This window comes from Crocodylus porosus, unplaced genomic scaffold, assembly GCF_001723895.1.
Source record: "Crocodylus porosus isolate Cpor-Errol unplaced genomic scaffold, CroPor_comp1, whole genome shotgun sequence".
In the NCBI taxonomy this organism is placed as follows: Eukaryota; Metazoa; Chordata; order Crocodylia; family Crocodylidae; genus Crocodylus; species Crocodylus porosus.
This window is the reverse complement of record NW_017728945.1, coordinates 1,786,716-1,805,336: the sequence shown is the minus strand read 5'-3', so window position 1 is coordinate 1,805,336 and position 18,621 is coordinate 1,786,716. Positions and strand designations below refer to the sequence as shown.

Genomic DNA, 18,621 nt, shown 5'->3' with positions numbered 1-18,621 from the left:
GGGTTCCTTGGATTGGTGTTTTTCAGCCCACTGCCCCTGCCCATGGCTGGTGTGGTCTTCACTGGCAGTGGTGCTTGAGCCACTTCCATGTGCACTAGCTCCAGATCACAAGTGACACAGGAATGTCAGGGGCCCTTAGCCCACCTGTTTGCTGACCTGAGGGGCTTTTTCCTTCCTGTGCTGCAGTGTAGGGAGCCAAGAGCAGTAGGGATTGGGTGTGTACATGCTTGCTGTTGCAGCGTCTCCGCCACTCATGGTCAAGAACCACTGCCTTAGAATGGGACTGAGAGGAGCCCAATTCTCACCCAGTTCAGCCTGCCATCCTCGCGCCCTGAGCGTGCTGTGGTGCTCCAGCTTCCCTCCCTGAGTGGGGCCTTATGGCACTGGCTGCTTTACAGACAGCTGCTGAGAAACACTGTCTCAGTTTCCTATGTGACCCATATGAGGTCAGGGGAGGGGGTCCTAGTGCATGAACAGAGAGAAGGGGCTATGGGCCAAGTGGTATGTTAGCTCGGGGGGTGCTTGGCACTTAAATGTGCTTGGGTGGAGGACCTTGGCCCAGGGCAGTGGGGGGGCATAGGGCAGTGCAGACATGATGGAGAGAGCCAGGGCTGTGATGAAATCCAGAGTAAAGGCCTGTGTGGAGCTAGAGTCAGCAGTGGAGGCTACAAAGTGGCATCCCCAAGTGCAGGGCAGCTGGGAGCAGGGCTCCAAGCAGGTGGTTTAATCCAGAATACAGAACTAGTTGAATCCCATGACAAACCTGCCTCCCCCCTCAAACTGCCCTCAAACACTTGTGTCGTCCTATGGGGAAGCCCTGATTTCAGCACTAACTGTGTGCTCGGAGTCAGCTGCAACGTGGCCTAGGGTAAGACAGCTCAGGATGGGCTTCCTGGGCTTGTCTGTCTGGGCTACCCCAGTGCTAGGCCCTGGCACTGCAGTTCTCAGCTCGGGGGCAGGGGGCACAAGGCAGCAGCTGTGTTCATTTTATTCACAGATGCTTTTCACTTGGCAAAAGCCATTTATGATTCATTCTCCCTTCATCCTCAATCCGCTTAGTGCATAAACCTGCTGATACTTCTCCAGCCATTCTCCTGGGAGCAGCCACTACGTTCTGTGTCCAGCTCTGGTGTCCCCCTCATTGCGGGGGAGGGAGGTGCAAGTCTCCAGTGCCTGTCATTCTTCGGGGGCTGGCATGCAGGTGGGTGGCATGCAGGAGCTCTGTGACAGCCACAGGGCCAAGACAACTCAGATGTGCAAATCTGGTCCTGGGCCTTGCTGCCTCCCATGGCCTGTGCTGGGGAGACGGGGGAGTTGAGACAGGAGTGCATCTTAGACCAGTACTCAGAAATCCTGCACCCCTTGACTTCCAGTGTGGCGTGAAGTCCAAATGTGGAGATACGAAGCGCTAGAAGAGAAGCTGGTGCAACCCCTGAGCTGCAAAGTCCCTGCTGTGCTTAGGGCTTAGCTGACAGCCTACACACTGGCTCTTGGCAAACGCTGCTTCACAAACACCTAGAGCTAGTGTCATTTCAGGTGAGCTGGAAGGCTCACACCCCTGGCTGGCTGTCTTCTCCAGTTTGGGCGATTCATAGCAGCCTGGACTCCCCTGGGAATGTTGGCTGGGCGGCATTGCCGTGTGCTGGCAAATGTGCTGTGCTGGCAAATGTGTCGGCCCCAGAGGGGCAGCCAGGGCCAGACAGGAGAGGTCTTCATGAAATCCACCCCCACTTGTTCTTCCCACAAGGAGGGTGGTGAGAAAAGCCCCTGCTCCAGCCAATTTCAGCTGCAGAATTCACATGAGATCTACAGCCGAATGAGATGACTGCGCGCTTGCCAGGAAACTGCACTTCTCCCCTCCCCAATCAGGACCATCTTCGCTTTTTTTTTCCCCTTTGCTTATTTAATACTCTTTGTTTCAATCTAGGAGCAGGGAAATGGGGGCAAAAGGGATGACAGGAAGGACAGAGGGTGTCTCTCCCACACCAACAGGGAAGCATGCTCCTTGGCACCAGCAAGAAACCAGCTCAGCTCTGACCCTGCACTCTGCTCTTCTGAGTGCACAAGCCTTTTTTCCTGGCAGGTGTGACTGTCCCAGAGCTGCCTTGCCCTGCCCTCGTGGAGTCCCTCGTCCTGCCCCCCACCCCTGCCCTCCGTCAGCCCTGTGTCAAAAATAGATGGCAATCCTCTTGCCTTGGGTCCGAGTGCGTCCCTGGCTGGATTTCACACCATCTGCTCCAGAGATTCAGGGCCCAGGTGACGGATTTAGACTAGCTTGGGGAAGCAGTCAGGAAAAGCTTCCTTTTCTTGCCCCACCCCAATTCCCAAACTTGGGATTTTCTCCAGTGCCCAGGGCTTTGTTGCAGTGAACCAGGTATGCCCACAAAGCAACAGCAGCAGCGGGTCCCTTGCTGGGTCTCTGCAGTTCGGGTGGAAGGAGCTGGGCAGGCGTACCTGCTGCCAGAGAGCTTGGCAGAGCCTGTTGCTCTGTGCCCTGGTGGGCTACTCCTGTGGGCACCAATCTGCAAGGGAGCTGGCACCCCAGGATTCAGTTGTGCATGAGACAGGTTGGGATCCTGGCTTGATCCTGCCCTTCCTCTCTCATTGCGGCAGAGGCAAAGTGTGAAGGCCGGGGGCAGCCGACTCCCCCACGGGCTGGCTGGGATCCAGCGGTGGATTAGCTGGAGTTAAGCTCATCCTGGCAGCTGCATTATTGTCTTTTTATTGCTGAGTGCTGCCTGCTGGAGGGTGGCTGGAGGGCAGCACCCTGCTCCCTCCTGGTGCAGTCTGGGCAGGGGCACAGGCTGCCCCCTTGCTCAGCCTTTGGCCTGTCCTGGCGCGAAGGCCACCCCTCTCCTGCGTGCCTGTGGGTGGAGGAACACTTGGAAGAGCCCCCGAGTGAGCTGCTGGCATCCAGATGAATTCCTCTCCTTGCTGTGCATGGCACGGCAGACCTCAATCACCAAGGGAACTTTGCCTGGCTCCAGCTTTGCTCCTGTTTGCGTGGGGTGTGCTGAGCTGATGCTGGGGGCAGGCGGAGGGGGACCCCCATGCACCGGACAGTCCTGAGGAGTCACCACTGAACTAGCAGGGCGCTGTCCCCCTCAATCTGCCACTACCACTGTGCTATTCGACGCCCCACTCCCCACATCTCTCCAGCTGTAGGGACGTTTGTTCTCACCCTGCCTGGTCTCCTGGACTCACCTACTGAGACCTCGTGCGGAGCTGCTGGCTGGCTAGTGGGCTGACTGGGCTGTTCCTCTGGCCAGCAGGACCTAGGGCGTAGGGGCCCATTTGTGCTGTTGGCAACAGCAAAAGGCAGGGGCCATCTCGGAGGGCTGCGAAGACGAGAAGAAGTCGAACCAAGCCAGGCAGGGGTCAGGAATGGCTCGTTCTGCCCTGCTGGTAGATGCCTTTTTGGCTGGCAGCAGGAGCCTGGACCCCAGCAATGGCACAGCCGACGGTGTGCTGGGCTCACGGCGCCTGCTGCAGTATGCCCCAGAGGAGGAGGAGGATGGGGTGCTGTACGTGGAATACCGGCCCCCTGCCCTGGACACCATCCGCCTGCCCCGCTACGTCGTGTACCTGCTGATGGCCGCGCTGATCGTGGTGGTTGTCGCATATGCCATTGTGGGCCACCTCATCAAGGACCTGGTGCATGACTTTGCTGGTGAGTGTCCTTGGGAGACTGCACTGCAGGTGGCTCTGGGGATGTGGCTGGGGATTCTGTGTGCAGCACATGGGTCCTGGTGGAGGGGGAGGCTCAGGGTCAAGAGCAGACATGGACCAGCAGGCAGTGGCTCCGTGTAGCGATTTGGGGTCTCAGAGGACAGGACTGGCCTGGAAATGCTTGGGGAGTGGTTTGCCAGTCCCAGGAAAACTTCTGAGCTTTCCCCATTTTTCTGAGTTTGCACCAGGACAAGCCTGAGACCTTTCACAGAGTCTTACAGGGCTGGGGGTGGAGAGCAGAGTGGGCCAGGACTCCTGTCCATCTCCCACACCCAGGTGAGCACCTGGATCCCAGGGCTGCGCCTCTGGGTGTGTGCCAGGGGTCAGGGGAGGGAGTCCCTGCCTTGAACAGAAATTCCAGCCTGGGACCTGGGGAGCTTTTCCCAAGCCAGGTTCCTCCCCAAACTGGGCTGTTCCCACAATATTTGGGGTTTGGGGCATCGTCGTTTTCTAATGAAAACCTGTTTGGTCAAAAAATTCTCAGTGAGCTCTAATTGATTTTTGCCAGAGAGTAATTGTAAAGAAGGGGGGGAGGGGAGGGGCTGGGATCTAATAGATCTAGTACTATACTGATCCCAGCCCCTTTCCCTGTTGCTGACATCACCGCAGCCCCCAGCTCTGTATGGATAGTGCCCTACAGAGGCATAACTAGGAGTTTTGGCACCCTGGGCAGGCAATGCAGCTGGAAAATCATACCCTGCTTTATGCGGGTGATGCTGCCTTGGCATGAGCTTCTGGCACACAGCCCGCTGATGCAGTGGAGCTCTCCCACGACTGTCATTTTGATGCCACCTCTAAGTTGGTGCCCGGAGCTCTTGTCCACACTTAATTATGCCACTGGTGCCTTTTCCACTGAAATGCAACCAGTTCTGGAGTGGAACGCAACAGCACACAGTAACACTCGGTGATGGGGTAGGTCAGGACCTGGGAGGGAGGCTGTGGCTGGCTGAGGAAACAACATTTGCTGTGGTTTTCAGGTGGGTTTGGATAGCAGCTCCTGGATAACCACCCCACTGGTAGGATGGGTCCCTTGAGCCTTTAAAAATAGCGTGGCTTGGTGCCTCATTCCTCTCTCTCAGCTGGAAGATGGCACATCCAGCTGTAAAAACTCCTCTGCACAGGCTCTGGGTGTGGAGGTAGGGATCCCTCCTGAACTGACCAGATTCTTGGCCTGTCGTAGACCTTGCACCTGTCCTGGGTCCAGCTGCCAGTGGCCCAGCAAGGCTGCAGGCTGTTTCCAAGCCAGGCAGAGGCCCCTGCTTACACGTACCCTGGCACAGGGGAGGGGAAGCCCCTGCCCCCTTCTCATCCAACTCTCCTATATTTCAGACTGGGCATTTGGGCCTAAGGCAGAGGAGGAGAAAGGGGTCCATGAGCTGAATCTGGTAGATGCAGTCTTGGAAGATGAAGCGTGGCCAGATGAGATCGCTGTGGTGGTGGATGACAACCAAGTTGGCAAGGTCGCTGGCCTGCTGCCTGGCATGGAAGACGCCCCCGTGCAGCCCCTCGCAGCCCCACGCGGGTCCATCTCCTTCGCGGACTCTCGCCAGAAGAGGTTCTTCTAGACGTGGGCTGGCGCTGGGGCGGCAGATTGCGGGGGAGCAGGGGAGGCCTGTCACTGCAGGCACTGGACCGCTCTGCTCCAGGTTTCAGCCGCCTGCCCTGGGTCTGGGCTCTTTGGCTCTGCAGCTTGGGCTCAGCCTGGTAAAGGGAGGCTGTCTGCAGCTCTAGGCCCACCCAGAGCTTTTGGGCAGTTGGACCTGAGCATCCAGGTAGTCTCTTCCTCCTCCTTCCCTGTGTGGGGGCTGAGGCTGTCATCCAAGGGCCCCACTCCTGCCTGTGCCAATAGCCCTGCAGTGACCCCTCCTGCTGAGCACTGCGGTACGGCTGGATGGAGCCAGACCCAGCCTGTAGATGGGCACCCACTGCCTGCCTGCATCGCTCCACCTGAGAGAAGGATTGTGCCCTCGGTGTGATAGGAGCCAGGCCTCAAACTCTGCTAGGCACTGAGTTGTCCTTGCCCCGCGCCTTTCCGTGAAGCTCTCCCTCATCTCCCAACAGCGACCAGCCTGAAGGGGAGCTGGGGAGGGAGGTTGGATGTTCCTGTCCCATTCCCCAGGGAGTCTCTTGGGGGATGAGGGGTCTCTGCTGGGGGTAGCTGCCCTCCCAAGCCTCACAGGGGAATTGGAGCCCCAGCTCCAGCCCTCTTGGTGGATACAGACTCCTCCCCGCAGGCCTGGCACGGTCTGGTTCCCTTCCAGCTGGGGCCCTAAGCCTGGGTCAAGGCTGCGCTGCAGACAGCCCTGCTGCCAGCTCCTTGCCCCCGTGCAGTGCAGGAGGGAATATGGTGGGCATGCCTAGTCCCGTGGCAGGCCTCTGCACAGGCCAGGAAGAATCTGAACTGGTTTTTGGAGGCTTTTCCTGGCTCCTTCCTGTGTGTTGACCCAGCAGAAGCTAATTGTGTGCCCTGCCCCGTACTACCACCCTTAGATATTTTCTTTTAAGAAACTTGGAATCCCTCAACCTGTTCCCAGCTGGTGGTGAGGGGCCATGGCAGGGAGGACATTTCTTTGACAAAGCACAGGCCCCAGGGGCCTTTTACCCCCTGCGCCAAAGTCAGCTGTGACCATAGACAGGGCACTACACTGGGCTCCACTGCAAAGGAGTCTATCCCCTTCCCCTCTGCCGAGGCCCGTTCTGCTCCTGCTCCCTCCTGCAGACCCTTGGATGGGAGACATTTGCTGCCTGGCTCTGGCAGTGCTGGGGAGCAAGGGGGCTTGGGTGAGGTGGCAGGGGGCCCTGCAGCCAAGTGCAGGTTGGGGTCTGGTTCTGCTGTGTGATAAGGGCTGTTGGCGTGACTCTCTGTGCAGTGCCTCCCCACCCTGGGGAAGTCTGGCCCCAGCAGGCAGGTGTCCCATTGCACTTCCACTACCCTGGGAGTCTTGCGAGCATTGCAAATGCTTGATTTTTGGAGTCATCTGAACCAGACCCCGAGTACCAGGCCCCTTTGCTTTTGCATCAGAGCAGGAGGTACCAGCAAATCCAGCCTTGGCTCTCCCTCAGCAGTCAGGAGGGGCTGGGCCTTGAGGGGCTTCTTAGGGTCAGTTTTGGATGCTGAGGGGGCAGTTGTGGCTCAGGAGCTGTTGTCCTCCAGGGCCTGGGTCCTTCCTTCCACGCCACTCACTGTAATACCCCCCAGGGCCTGGTGGGCACCAAAATAAACCGCTTCAGCTGCAGCGCAGCCCTGTGATTCTTCTGCCGAGGAAGCTGAGGGTGAGTGCGGGTCCAAGATAAGGAGGCTGAGGTTCCTGACCACATGCTGGCATGCTCCCAGACAAAGCGCTTTGCTGTGCACTCCCTAGCAAGGGTGTTCTCCCCCTGTGCCACTCCTGCCATGCCATGTGATGGCAAATGCTCACGTCTGCCTTCAGAGCGGGCCTTAGGGAAAATGGCACTCTGAGAGAACTTGTATGCTGCCCCCCACCTCCCCACCCAAGTCAGTGGCATGGTGTGCCAGGCAGACGGGTGGAAAGCACTGCTGCTGCTGTGCGGGGGCAAGGCAGGTGGACTGGAGCAGGCGCCACCCTACCCACGCATGCCCAATCCCGCCCCCACACACCCTGCCTACAACGGCATGCACACGCTTGCACCTACGAAGGGCTCAGGCACATGCACACTTGACAAGGTTGCCTGGGGCTGTCTGTCTGGGGCTACCTGTAGGTGTGTTTGCTGCTGGTACCCACTAACAAGGGGCTTCCCTTGCCCCTATGTCTCTCCTTTGGCCCTGTGACCTTAGGCACTTCCCCCATTTGAGGGGCAGCACAGGGCTGTCGCACACCCCGGGAGTTGCTGGCAGGCTGGCCGTGCGCCCTCCTTCTGCTGCCCCCCCCCGGGAACTATTCTTGGGCATCAGAGAGGGAAAGGCTGGAGCCAGATCTCCCCTGGCTCGGGGCAGGCTGGGCTCTTTTTCCACAGTCCCCTGCCACGTGGGTCCCTCGAGAGGCTGCCCAGGGTGTGTCTGAACAGCAGGGCTCAGAGGGGCCTCTCGGGGCCTTGGCGGTCCCTGGGTTATCACCTCCCGTGAGCCTTGCGCTTGGAAGGCAGTGGCTGTTTGTTCCCAGTGACACCCTGGGACTGTTTCCATGGCATCTTCAGGCCCTGAACCACTGTGCTAAAGTCCAAATTCCAGCGAGCTGGTTGCTGAGGGGAGCAGAGCTGGCATGAACGGTGCCAGGCACTTTCCTCAGGGGAGAGGGCTCTGGTTTTCCCACGTGCATGCCAGCTCCGCTCTCGGGCCCAGGGGACAGGCTGCCTGCACGGCCCACGTGCCAGGAGAAGGGGAGCGGGGGCCAGGCGGGGAGCTGGCCCACTTGCTCTGCTCATCGTTGCTCAGAACCTGCCCCGACTTTGACCAGCCTCTCCTGCACCCTGCCAGTAGTCCCACTGTTAAGGACCTCCAGCCCTGCCTAGAAAATGATGACCATCTCAAGATAGCCATGGGAGATGAGCCTGTCTGGGCGTATAGGCAGCCCCGAACCTCAAACAGTGTCTCTGCAGCCACAGACCACCTCACTCCTCTTCTCACTGAGGCACCAGCCTTGCAATAGACCCAGATGCCAGCTGTGCCCCTTTATCAGCATAGACTATGTCATCACTGGACCAGACATGACCTCTGCCAATGTCATATAGGCCATCACCTGCTTGCAGTGCTTCTGTTGTACACTGGACAGCTGGGCAGTCCTTATGCAAGAGAAAGCACAGATACTGAGCTGACATCAGTGGCAGAAAGACACGCACGCCCGTGGCCACGCGCCGTGACCTCCCTGGACCATCCAGCGCCGACCTCAGGTAGCTGTTCTTTGACCAGGAAACTTTAAAACCCAATATGAATGCAAAACAGCACAACAAGAAATCCTCTGCAGGCTGGCGTGTGTGACGTGCAGTCTAAAGGCAGACTCTGGATTTTTAGCATATTACCTGGTTCAACTTTTATGGCCCCTACAGGTATACTGCCTTGTTTTCTTCTTCAGTCCACCTTTGCCTCTCAGCACTGCCCTCTCCTTCATCCCTCTCCCTGTCCTTTGTGTTTAACTCTCTCTCTCTGTTAGCACACCTGCTCCCTGCAGAAGTGAGCGGCTGCTTATGAAAGCGTATGCGCCTGAATTAGTCTAAAAAGTGCAACTCTCCTATGCCTTCTGCCTGACTCAGACTAACATAGCTAACTTTCTCTCGCTGGTCCCAAACCATATTCTGCGGTGGGAGGAGTAGGGTCTGGTGGGTTAAAGCAGTGAGAGCTGGGCACCAGGCCTGTCTAGCTCCAGGAGAAGTCTGGGGTCCGGTGGGTTAGAGGGGCTGGGAGCCAGACCCTTGTTTTGGGCAGGTAGTTTGTGTAGTGGTTAGAGCTGGGGACAGGGCCTCGGTTCCTGATCCTGCTACCAGCTCCCAGTCTGCTTGATGCAGCACATTACTACACTGAGCCTCAGGTGGCCTTGCAAAATAGTATGGCCTGCCTCTCTGGGCTCCTGTGACAGCCAAGGCGTGCAGGGCGCACAGCTCCTGCCCTGTGAAATCCTAGCCACGTGGCATCCGAGGCGCTGTGCGATCCTAACCCACAGGCACCAGCTGCAGTCGGGGGGTGCAGTCCCTGGCTGCCAGTGTAGGCGCAGGGTGCCTTATGTCCTCTGCTGAGGCAGATCTCCAGTCCTGCTGCTGGGACTGATCGGCCAAGGTCTTGCAGATAATGGCATTAATGGTTAGCAGTTTATGGTTGGCACAAACTCTCCCAGCATGAAGTGGCCCCAGGCTCCTGCTACCAGGACAGCAGCCAGGCCCACAGAACAGCAGCTCCTGGCCAGGAGCAAGCCTGGTGCCCGCAGACACCCCGGCTGCCAGCGCAGGGGCTCTACCAGGGGCCTCCAGAGCTACAGGCAGGGGCTGCTGCTGCAGCTGAAACTAAGGGCCAGGGCCTGCGGGCAGGACTGGAAGAGGCACCAGTTTGTTGGACCAGGCTGGAGAAGATCATGCCTGACCTAGGCTGGCACCAGCTGGGGGGAGCTCAGCTCAGTCTGGCAAAATGGTGGTGCCGTGGGCACAGGAGCACTGTGGGCAGAGGCCTTGTCTCCCGTTTGCCCAGCGCTGCCACAGGCCACTGCATGGGGGGAGGCTGCGGCACAGCCCCCTGGCTGCAGTCCCTGTCCTCCTTCACCTTGCTCCTCAGGGAAGGGCCAGCTGGAGGCATCTGTCCCCCCATTCTGGACACAGCAGCGCTGGGTCATACCCCCACTGGCCCAGAGGCAGGAGGAGGAAGCTGCCTGTCCACCGAACCTGCAGGGGAGGCAGGTATGGCCCAGTGCTGCTGTGTCCAGAATGGGGGGACATGACATTGCACCCATGGGGAGGGGTTGCAGGGAGGTGCCCAGAGGCAGAGTTGTGACCAGTGCACCCACTCCTGCAGTGCTGTTGGCTCTCCTTGCCCCCAGCCTCCCTGCAGGTGGATGGGGTGGGGAGAGAACCGGGAGGGCAGGCAGACTGGGATGCCGCTGGCTGCAGTGGTGTTGGCTGGGTTGCCTGTGGGCACTGCCCTAGAGGCCTTGAGCATGGAGGACCAGTTACTTCCTGACGCTGCATGGCCCATCCCATGGCTCAGCCCAGTGTGCAAGCAGTGTCCGGGCTGCCACGGACCGGGGTGGGAATCTCCGCTGCGGCTGCCAGATGCCGGGTTCCCTCAGACACACACAGGCCCCAGAAAATCCTTGGGAGCTTTAGCTCACAGGTGAATACTCTGCATGGGTGCCCCTGAGCTCTGGCCTGGATCTTTTGCTCACACAGTGGGCCCTGTGTTGTGCCACACTGAAGTCGTAGCAACCCGCGGCGCTGGCAGGGAACATGCAAGTGCCTCTTTTCCCATGCCGCACTCTGTCAGCGCCTCCGAAGAGGTAAAGACAGGTAGGTGCCCTGGTGCCTTTAAGACCAGTGTTGGCATTGGCTCCCCTGAACAGGACAACCGGCTGGTGGGCTGTCCCAGGGAAACCTTCGGTGCAGGGCGGGGGCAGCTTATCAGGAAGAAGCGCTGCCCTTTGAGTTCAGGTTCAGTGTCGAGTGAGCGAGCAGCCCTGTCCACCTGCTGCTGCCGCACAGAGGCAGTACCACACCCCCAGCAGGCGCTCAGCAAGCCAGGCACCATGGTCCCCCTGCAAGCTGCTCTCCTGCTGTTGCTCCTCGCCTCCTCTTCGCAAGCCCAGGACGGTAGGGGCTGTGCCCCACTCCCTGCCTGAGACCGGGGGGGTGTGTGTGTGTGTGTGTGTGTGTGTGTGTGTGTTTGGGGTGGGGGGGCACAGGGAAAAGAGGAGTGTTGGGTGCGGGACCTCAGGGTTGGTTTAGGGGGTCTCAGGTGCCAGCCCATACCACACCTGGGTCCTGACCAGCACCAACCCCCTTGGGAAGTTCCCCTGGGGATGGAGTCCGCTCACAGGCTCACAGTGACCCGGCTGGCTGTGCAGGGCAAGCCTGCAGACTGTTGGGGGAACCTGGAGGAGACCCTCCTGTCCCCCACCAAGACCAGCACCCCCAGTGCCCTCTGCCCCACTCCCTAGTTCTGCTCTGGGGGCCCACAAACCAGCATGCACCCCACAGCTTCTGCAATGAGATTCGGGAAATCCAGCCAAAATCTCTATGGCCCAAGCCAAGCGTCCCAGCAGTTCTGTTTCACAGGAAAAAGCAAAATGTCTGGTTTTGCACCAAATCACAGTGGAAGCAGATTGGGCCATGCTAAGATGCAGGATGCCAGGTTTCACCCTGTTCGGGTGCAGAGCTCTGTTGGTGGCATCTGGCTGGGTTGTTTGCAGTAGCCACGACCTGGCGGGTGCAGGCTGTTGTCCTTAACTTGCGGCTGCTGTCCAGAGAACACGGCTCCTTGTAGATCTCTGACATAAAGGCCATGTCCTCATCAATGAGTACGTTGGTGGGGCAGCCATAGGTTGGACAGAAGTAACACAGGATGTTGCGCTGGCTGTGACCTCCCTGGTGGGCCCTGGGCCTCAGATTTCGGTGGAGTGACCCACCATGCCAAGGATGTAGGATTGCTCCAACTGCTTGCCCTTTAGTTCTGCCGGCTCCATAGGTCCCTGCTCCTGCTCCTGCTCCTTGGGTTCCTTCTACAGGGCAGACGCAACAGTCGTGGCACTACTGTTGCACACAGTTTGGGGCAGTCCCACCCCATAGGACCCCTGTGGCGGTTCAGCTCAGTCCTGTTGGTGCCAGTGTAGCCTAGAGCGTTGCTCAAGGCAGGCTTGGAGCATCATCTGGGCTGTGCTTGGGACCATACAATCTGGGTGACCTACCATGCATTCTGGGTCCCTGTCCTAGTGTACCAACTTGCCTCCTAATTGTATAGAGGCATTGCCCGAGCAGCCAGGTGGTATCATGGGGCAGAGTGACCCGGTCAAGGGAGAGCATACAGCGTGGCGTGGGATGATGGCTAATGCTTCTGGAATGACAGAGGTCTCCATCCTCCTCAAGGGCTCTTTGCTGCATGGTGAGGGACAGCAGCCTCTACCCCACACACAGATGGCTTTGGATCTCATTTGTTCAGCTTGCCGTGTATCTGCAGCCACCCTGTCCTGGCCAGATCAGAATTGCAGAGCTGGAAGCTGGCTTTTATGCCCAGCACTGGTCCCTGGTGCCACAGGAACCTTGTCATCTGCTGGGCATTGTTGTCTGTGAGAGGCGGCATCTGGCCAGGTAGCTCCTCTACTGCTGGCAAGGGCCCAGCTCGGGGCCAAGAGCTGTAGCTGGAAGCAGCTGTGATGTTTATCATTCTGTCTTGCTCCTTCAGTCCCTGGCCAGTGCTTACCATCACCCACGCCTGCCTGTCCTGGTCACCATCATCAGTGTGCACCTTGAACAGGTGGGTGGGATCGGGGTCAGCTTGTGGCAGGGTCTTTGCCATGGCAGATGCTGGGGACTCAGCAGTGTCCCAACTCTCCCTGCAGCTAAGGCTTAAAAGCCCCCATTGCAGGGCATAGAGGGGTACGGTGTGGGTGGGAAGGGCCTCTGGTATCCTGCACAGTCCTGGCACTTCTGCAGGCTTTGTCGGGACTAGAGCTGGGGAGCAAGTTTGGAGGAAAACTTTTGCTGAAAAGTGCAGCTTCGGTGATGATGCCCAGCCATTGGACAGATCTGTCTCCATTTAGCCAAACTGTGCAAGTAAGAGAAAGAACGGGAAAAGTGGAACTTCCTGTTTTAGGGGCTGGAAACAATTTCTCAGTTTGAAACATCTCATTTCAAACTTCCCTCCTGTCCCAAAAAGCTGGTTCGTTCCATCCAACACAAAGCCACCTCAGCTTGGCGAGACTTGCTTAGGAGAGTTCTCCTTGGGGCTGGACTCAGAGCCGTTCTGGATGATGCTTTTGGGCCTTGGCAGTGACCTGAAAAATCAGACACTGCCTGATACTGGCCATGACACCCTGAATCTTCTCTGCTGCCGGGGGATGGCCCCTTACTCCTCCAGCGTGGCACAGGGAAAGGTTTGATTTTCAGTCCGTGCTGATCGGGTGGGTGATCTGAACACCAGCCTCACATCCCAGCATCACATCCTCCCCACCAGGCCGTTCTGGTGGGAGTGAGGGTTGGTTGCAGGGGTGAGGGGTGCAACCTCTCCTGGTGAAGCTATCCTACGTGTCTGAGTCTGTATGCAACATGGAAGAGCTTCAACAAGAGGAGAGTTTTCCTGGGCTGCGTGAGACCTGTGTGGAAGTCCTTGCTTTAAGTCAGGGAGGGGACAGTCTCAAGCATGGGGGTGCTGAGTGCTGTAACCATCGGGCTGTTGGTACAGACACACAATGCCCTGGTCAGGTCCAGGCTGGTAGATCTGTGTTGGTTTATCTGCCCTTCCCTTGCAGGGGCAGCCAAGACCTATGAGCCTGCAGTGCTGGAGAACATCCATGCCCTTTACAACGGGCATTGCTATTTGTACAGCTAACGACAATCCCCTTCTGGTGTGTGTTGGAGCCCAGCCCCATGCACCTTTGGACGGGTTTGCTAAGTCCTGTGGCTGCCAAGGCTGGAAAAAATTCCCCTGGTGGATAATAATCACCGGGGAACCAGTGTCCAGTATGGCCCCAGTCTGCCATTGCTGAGGCTAGCAGGAACCAGGGGCTCTTGGCAGTGAATCCAGGCTGGTCCTAGTCAGACAGTGGAGCCAGAAGTTGTCCCGCTAGGTTTGGTCCTGAACCCTGAGTCCGTGGGGTGGGGACCATCTCCTCCCTTCTGAGAGGGGAGCATCAAGTCAAGGCTGGTGGTAAATGCTCTAGGAGTCTCAATGGGTTTTTGAGGCTGGAAAAAAAAGTCTGTCTTTTCTGGAAGGAGAGATGTCCAAGGGTGACTCCCAGGCACCACCAAGTCCTCCAGCCCTGGGCTCCTGGTTGGCCATGTCTGCCTGTCCTCGAGGACCACGCTACGCTGCTCAGCAGAGCTCCCTTCCCAGTGCTGGGGGCACAAGACAGCTGAGAGTCTGACTGCAGCCCCTCCCAGCCCCCCTGTGCTGTGCCCGAGCCCCAGGAAAGGCTTGGCTGAAGTCCTGACCTACAGGGCCCCAGTAGCTCCAGCTGCTGGGGGAGGCCATGACCTGGTCCAGGGACCCTGTCTGCAAACCTCAAGCCCTGTTTGAACTGCTGCTTTCAGGGGGCAAAGGGATCTCCCGTCCTGAGTCATGTGCTTCTAACTAGGCATCACCCCTCTGCTTGGGGAGGCAGGAGTTAACCCTGGGCACTGGCACCACCAAACAGTGCCAGGAACGAAGGCAGGGACTGACCCCCTCTCAGGGCTGTGCCAGGCAGTACCCCTTCCCCCACAGAGACTAAGGCATCTACCTGTGCCCTAGGGCCCCAGCAGCCCAGCCCAGCCCAAATGCCCTGCACCACGGCAAGAGGCTTTCAGCCCGCTCCTCTGAGACCGACTGGGTGGGTCCAGCACCCCCCACCCCCCTAGCCCCCTTGTGCCTGACCAGCTTCTCCCCCTTTAGTGACAGGCACCCCTTCCAGTGAAAGTCAGATCATGGTCTCCTTGTCTCTGGGATGACTCCCTTCTCCCAGGGAAAGCTCTTGCCCATCACCTACCCCTGGATAGTGGGGAGGCTGGCTGGCCAATCCAAAGGGCAGTGTGTGTCCCCTCCCTGAGCTTGGGGTAGGGGCTGTGCTCACCCCCACAAGGGTCTGAACTGCCCTGTCCCTGCCCAGGGAGCTTTATGGAGTCCCCCGAGCCCAGCACTAGCCTGGTGGCCTCCCTGCTGCACTCTGCCAGTGCCTTTAGGGAGCTGACTGTGTTGGGGGTGGACCTGCCAGGCCGGCAGGAGCACATGGAGCTCCGGGATGCTGGAGGGAACCTGGGGCAAGTAGCAGTCTTGGGGAAGGCTGGTCCCTCCAGGCCCGGGCTCAGGCTTGTGGCTGGAACTGGAGGCTGGCTGCCCCGATGCTGGGGCTGGCTAGGGAGCTCCCCAGTGCCAGTGGGCCCTATACCTGTGAGAGGATCGGGCCCTCTCCTGAAGTGACCCCTCTTCTTTTGGCTTGGCAGGGGCTGTGAAGGGCACTACGTCAGGCTCCCATGAGCTGCAGCCCTGGCTGGTGGGTCTGACGGCCGTCGTGGTCTTCCTCTTCATCGTCTTCCTGCTGATGATCATCAACAGAGTCTTGTGCTATAAGAAGCACAGGTGGGCTCTTGCCTGTCCCCCTGGGCTGCCAAAGGGATTGTCCCCTTTAACGTGGCCTTATCCTGCTTGGTCCTGAGCACCCTCTTGTGCTGCTCCTTTCCCTGTCCCCCATTTGCCTTCTCTTTGCCACTGCTTTCACAGTGACTTGCACTGCAGAGCTGGTGCAGGCAGGCCCCTGCTGACTGCTCTGAGCTTGCACAGAGTTTTTACGGAGAGACAAAAATGCTTTGCATATGGCTCAGGCTGGAAATGGGAACCAGGACTCCTGGGTTCCTCTCCGAGGGCTGAGAGGGGAAGATAGCTTCGGTTCCTGCCTGGCTGAAGGGGAGCTGGGTGGTATGAGCACTGGGGGCTCAGGCAGTGTTTAAAGCAGTGACACCTCTGCGCCAGTGCAGGAACAGGCAGCTCCAGAAAACGGCTATGCCCTTGTATAAATGCATCATCCTGGGCCCCAAAAGAGACTTTAGCCTCTGACCTCCTCGGCACAAGTGGATGCAGGATTTTGCAAAGCCGGGGAGAAGGGCTGGGGGGTGGGGAGGCAGTGACTGGTGCTCCAGGGCAGCTGCACCCCCTCCCTACCTTCCCCTCCCCCCCGCTGAACCAGGACAGTCAGACCATGCTGCAGGAGCAGTGGGCAGGGGCTATATTAGCTACGCAAAGCAGGTAGAAATTTGCCTCCTACCCAGAGGCTTGTCCCCCTCCACTTGCTGCTGTCACTGCCATCCCCAGAGCCAGCAGAGCTCCAGAGTCACTTCTGCCCAGCTCCAGCTGGGCTGCACGAGGCAGGCTCAGCCTGGGACAGCAGCAGTGGTGGCCACATTCCCCCTCCCTACATCTTTGCCTTGGGCTGACAGAGAAGGCCAGGGAAGACTGGGGAAAGGAGAGGGGACGTGTCTCTGAGCATGGAGGGGAATATTTTACCTGCTTTGGGGACTTAAAAAAGTCCCCGGCTGCTGGTCCTGCCGCACGGTGAGAAATGGGGATGTGGCCATGCCCCAGCAGCATCCCTTCTGGATCTGCCCCTGCTCCTGGGTGATGGTAGCAAGGAGAGGAGCCCAGGCGCGCGGGTTCTCCAGAGGGCTCTGCTTGGCAGCCTCCGGGAGGTCTCTGTTGGAGCTGTTCCCAGGCTCTGCAGAGTCAGGGGTACTGGCTGTTTGGTGCCTGAGCCAAAGCCTGTGGTTGGGGTGTACAGCCCCGCAGAGCTTGGCTGACTCTCTGCTTCCTTGCTTTTCTCCCAGGGACGAGGAGGATACCCAGGGACACCAGGCTGATGCCAGGTAATGCCTCCCCTCTATGGCTGCGGCCCTCCCATGGGGCTACTCTGAGGGCACTGCCCAGTGCACCAGGATCCCTCCAGCTCCATTGTGCCCCTTGGCTGTTGTGAGGGCAGAGCTGAGCAGCTACAGGCTCCCTGGCTGTTCCCATCAGCTTGGCCAAGGGGGCAGCCCAGGAGCCTGGGACCATGCTTATGGTTCTGCTGCAGGGCTTTGGACAGGTCCCTGATCTTTCTGTGCCTCGATTTGCCCAACAACAAAAGATAAGCAGGTTTCCTATAGGCTGGATCACTGCACTGTGGAGTCCACGTTGCAGTGCAGGAGGGGTGCACATGCCCAGCACGAGCCCTGGAGAGGCTGTGGCAAGCAGGGAGGGAGTCAGCACTTGGAGCTGTGGCTTAGTGAGTGGCAAAGCTGGGTGCTGTTCCCTTGCCTTCCTGTAAGCCACCAGGCCCACGTCCCAGCCACACCACGGTGAGACGAGCACCCAGCTCCCACCTAGAGCTTTTCTGCCATCCACCTCAAAGCACTTCATGGCAGCCAGCAGCACTAGCCCCCGCACAGGCTCCCAGCCCCTGAGAGGGCTGCAGATCCCTGTTCTCCCCCATCCCAGGCAGCACCCTAGCCTTCTCAGTGCACAAAGAGACCGCAAATACTCAGATACAACCACAGGGCAGCACCTAGGCTTGTAATGCTTACCTAGAGACCCACGAGACTCAGCAGTCCTCCAAGAGCCCAGCTGTGTTGGGTGGAGCCCTGAAAGATGGGCTTGCACCACCAGCTTTCTTAGCCGCGGGTCACACCCCCGAGGCCAGGACCCTGTGCAGCAGCCCCTGCACAGCTGCTGAGTGAGGGGCTGCACCTGCCTCCACAGCTCACGCCTGGCAGCTGCATCCACAGGGAACATGGGGCATCCGTGACACACGTGAAGTAACACACGGGAAAGCACCAGTGCAGATGAGCTGTTACAGAGCCGGTCAAGGGGAGCTCCAGAGGCAGCCAGGGCAGCCAGCTCGCCAGGAGACCCTTTGGTGTCCAGCCAGATAGAAAAAGTGTTAATGAACGTATTAATGAGCATGTGTTAAAAATGCCCCTTATGAAGCCAGGGCCTGAGTAGACGCAGCTCTGGAGGCATCCCCGTCCCTGCGCAGAGCTGCCCGGTGACGCTGTGTCCTCTCTGTCTCTCCCTAGTCCTGGCAGGCTCACCCCCAATGGCTACGAGAACGAGGCGCTGCAGGAGCAGCCGGAGGAGCAGGAGGAAGGGGTGAAGCCGAACAAAACCACCTCTCTGTGAGGGTGCGCTGCCCCGCTGGAGCTTGCTGCACTGATCTGCCCTGGACACACCTGCTTTGAGACAAACCAGTCAGCTCTTGGCTGCCTAGCTCGGCCCAAGGAGTCTCCTGCCCGCGTCAGACCCTGCTTGTACGTGCCACTGCCCCCAGCTACAACAGCACCACAGGCTGCTCTAGGCTGCTGGATCACATCTCCCCCATGCCAGTGCTCTCTGCTCACTGCCCCCCAGGGCCTCCGGGCATTAACCTGTGACCTGCACTGCTGTGCCTGGCGTCATTTATTACATGTCCCAGGAGTTCACGTCGTAGCGGCCTCCCTCGAATCACTGAGTGCGGCTTGTAGCTCCGTGGTGGGCCGGGGCTTAACCTAACAACCAGGTCATGAGAGGTCCCAGAGGCAACTCCCCTGGGACAAAACACAGCCAAACATGACCCCGGGGGCCCCCAGTGCATGCCCCAAGTCCCTGGCCAGGACTGGAAGGGAGGAGGAACAGCTCAGCCCACACTCCTGTCCCCCTGCAACGCACAGGTGCTGTGCTCACCTAGGACCCTGTCCAGTGAGAGCAGAAATCCAGGCCAAACTTTACTGTGGCCAGCAGCAGGAGATCCCTGTGCTTTGAGC

General features: G+C 58.8%; 1 protein-coding gene across 3 annotated transcripts; it reads left to right on the top strand.

Moving 5' to 3' along the window:
* The first annotated feature begins 8,015 nt into the window (after positions 1–8,015).
* Positions 8,016–18,312, top strand: SMIM24 (small integral membrane protein 24). 3 transcript variants are annotated; one of them, XM_019550592.1, is made up of 4 exons: positions 8,016–8,733; positions 15,298–15,433; positions 16,672–16,710; positions 17,899–18,312. In XM_019550592.1, exons 1-4 carry the CDS (start codon positions 8,619–8,621, stop codon positions 17,999–18,001), a joined length of 393 nt encoding a protein of 130 aa, XP_019406137.1. In that variant the 5' UTR covers positions 8,016–8,618; the 3' UTR covers positions 18,002–18,312. The 3 variants fall into 3 exon arrangements, with proteins under 3 accessions (XP_019406137.1, XP_019406138.1, XP_019406139.1); XM_019550593.1 differs by having other exon boundaries at positions 8,030–8,733; positions 17,908–18,302; XM_019550594.1 differs by lacking the exon at positions 8,016–8,733 and adding an exon at positions 10,797–10,974 and having other exon boundaries at positions 17,899–18,311.
* Positions 18,313–18,621: the final 309 nt, after the last annotated feature.

What these genes read in the sequence shown, in the direction of transcription:
- SMIM24 (XM_019550592.1), top strand. Translation starts at nt 8,619, where the DNA reads ATGCAAAACAGCACAACAAGAAATCCTCTGCAGGCTGGCGTGTGTGAC. An exon ending in TTGTGCTATAAGAAGCACAG is followed by an intron (nt 15,434 to 16,671) that starts GTGGGCTCTTGC and finishes CTTTTCTCCCAG; the next exon opens with GGACGAGGAGGATACCCAGG. An exon ending in GGACACCAGGCTGATGCCAG is followed by an intron (nt 16,711 to 17,898) that starts GTAATGCCTCCC and finishes GTCTCTCCCTAG; the next exon opens with TCCTGGCAGGCTCACCCCCA.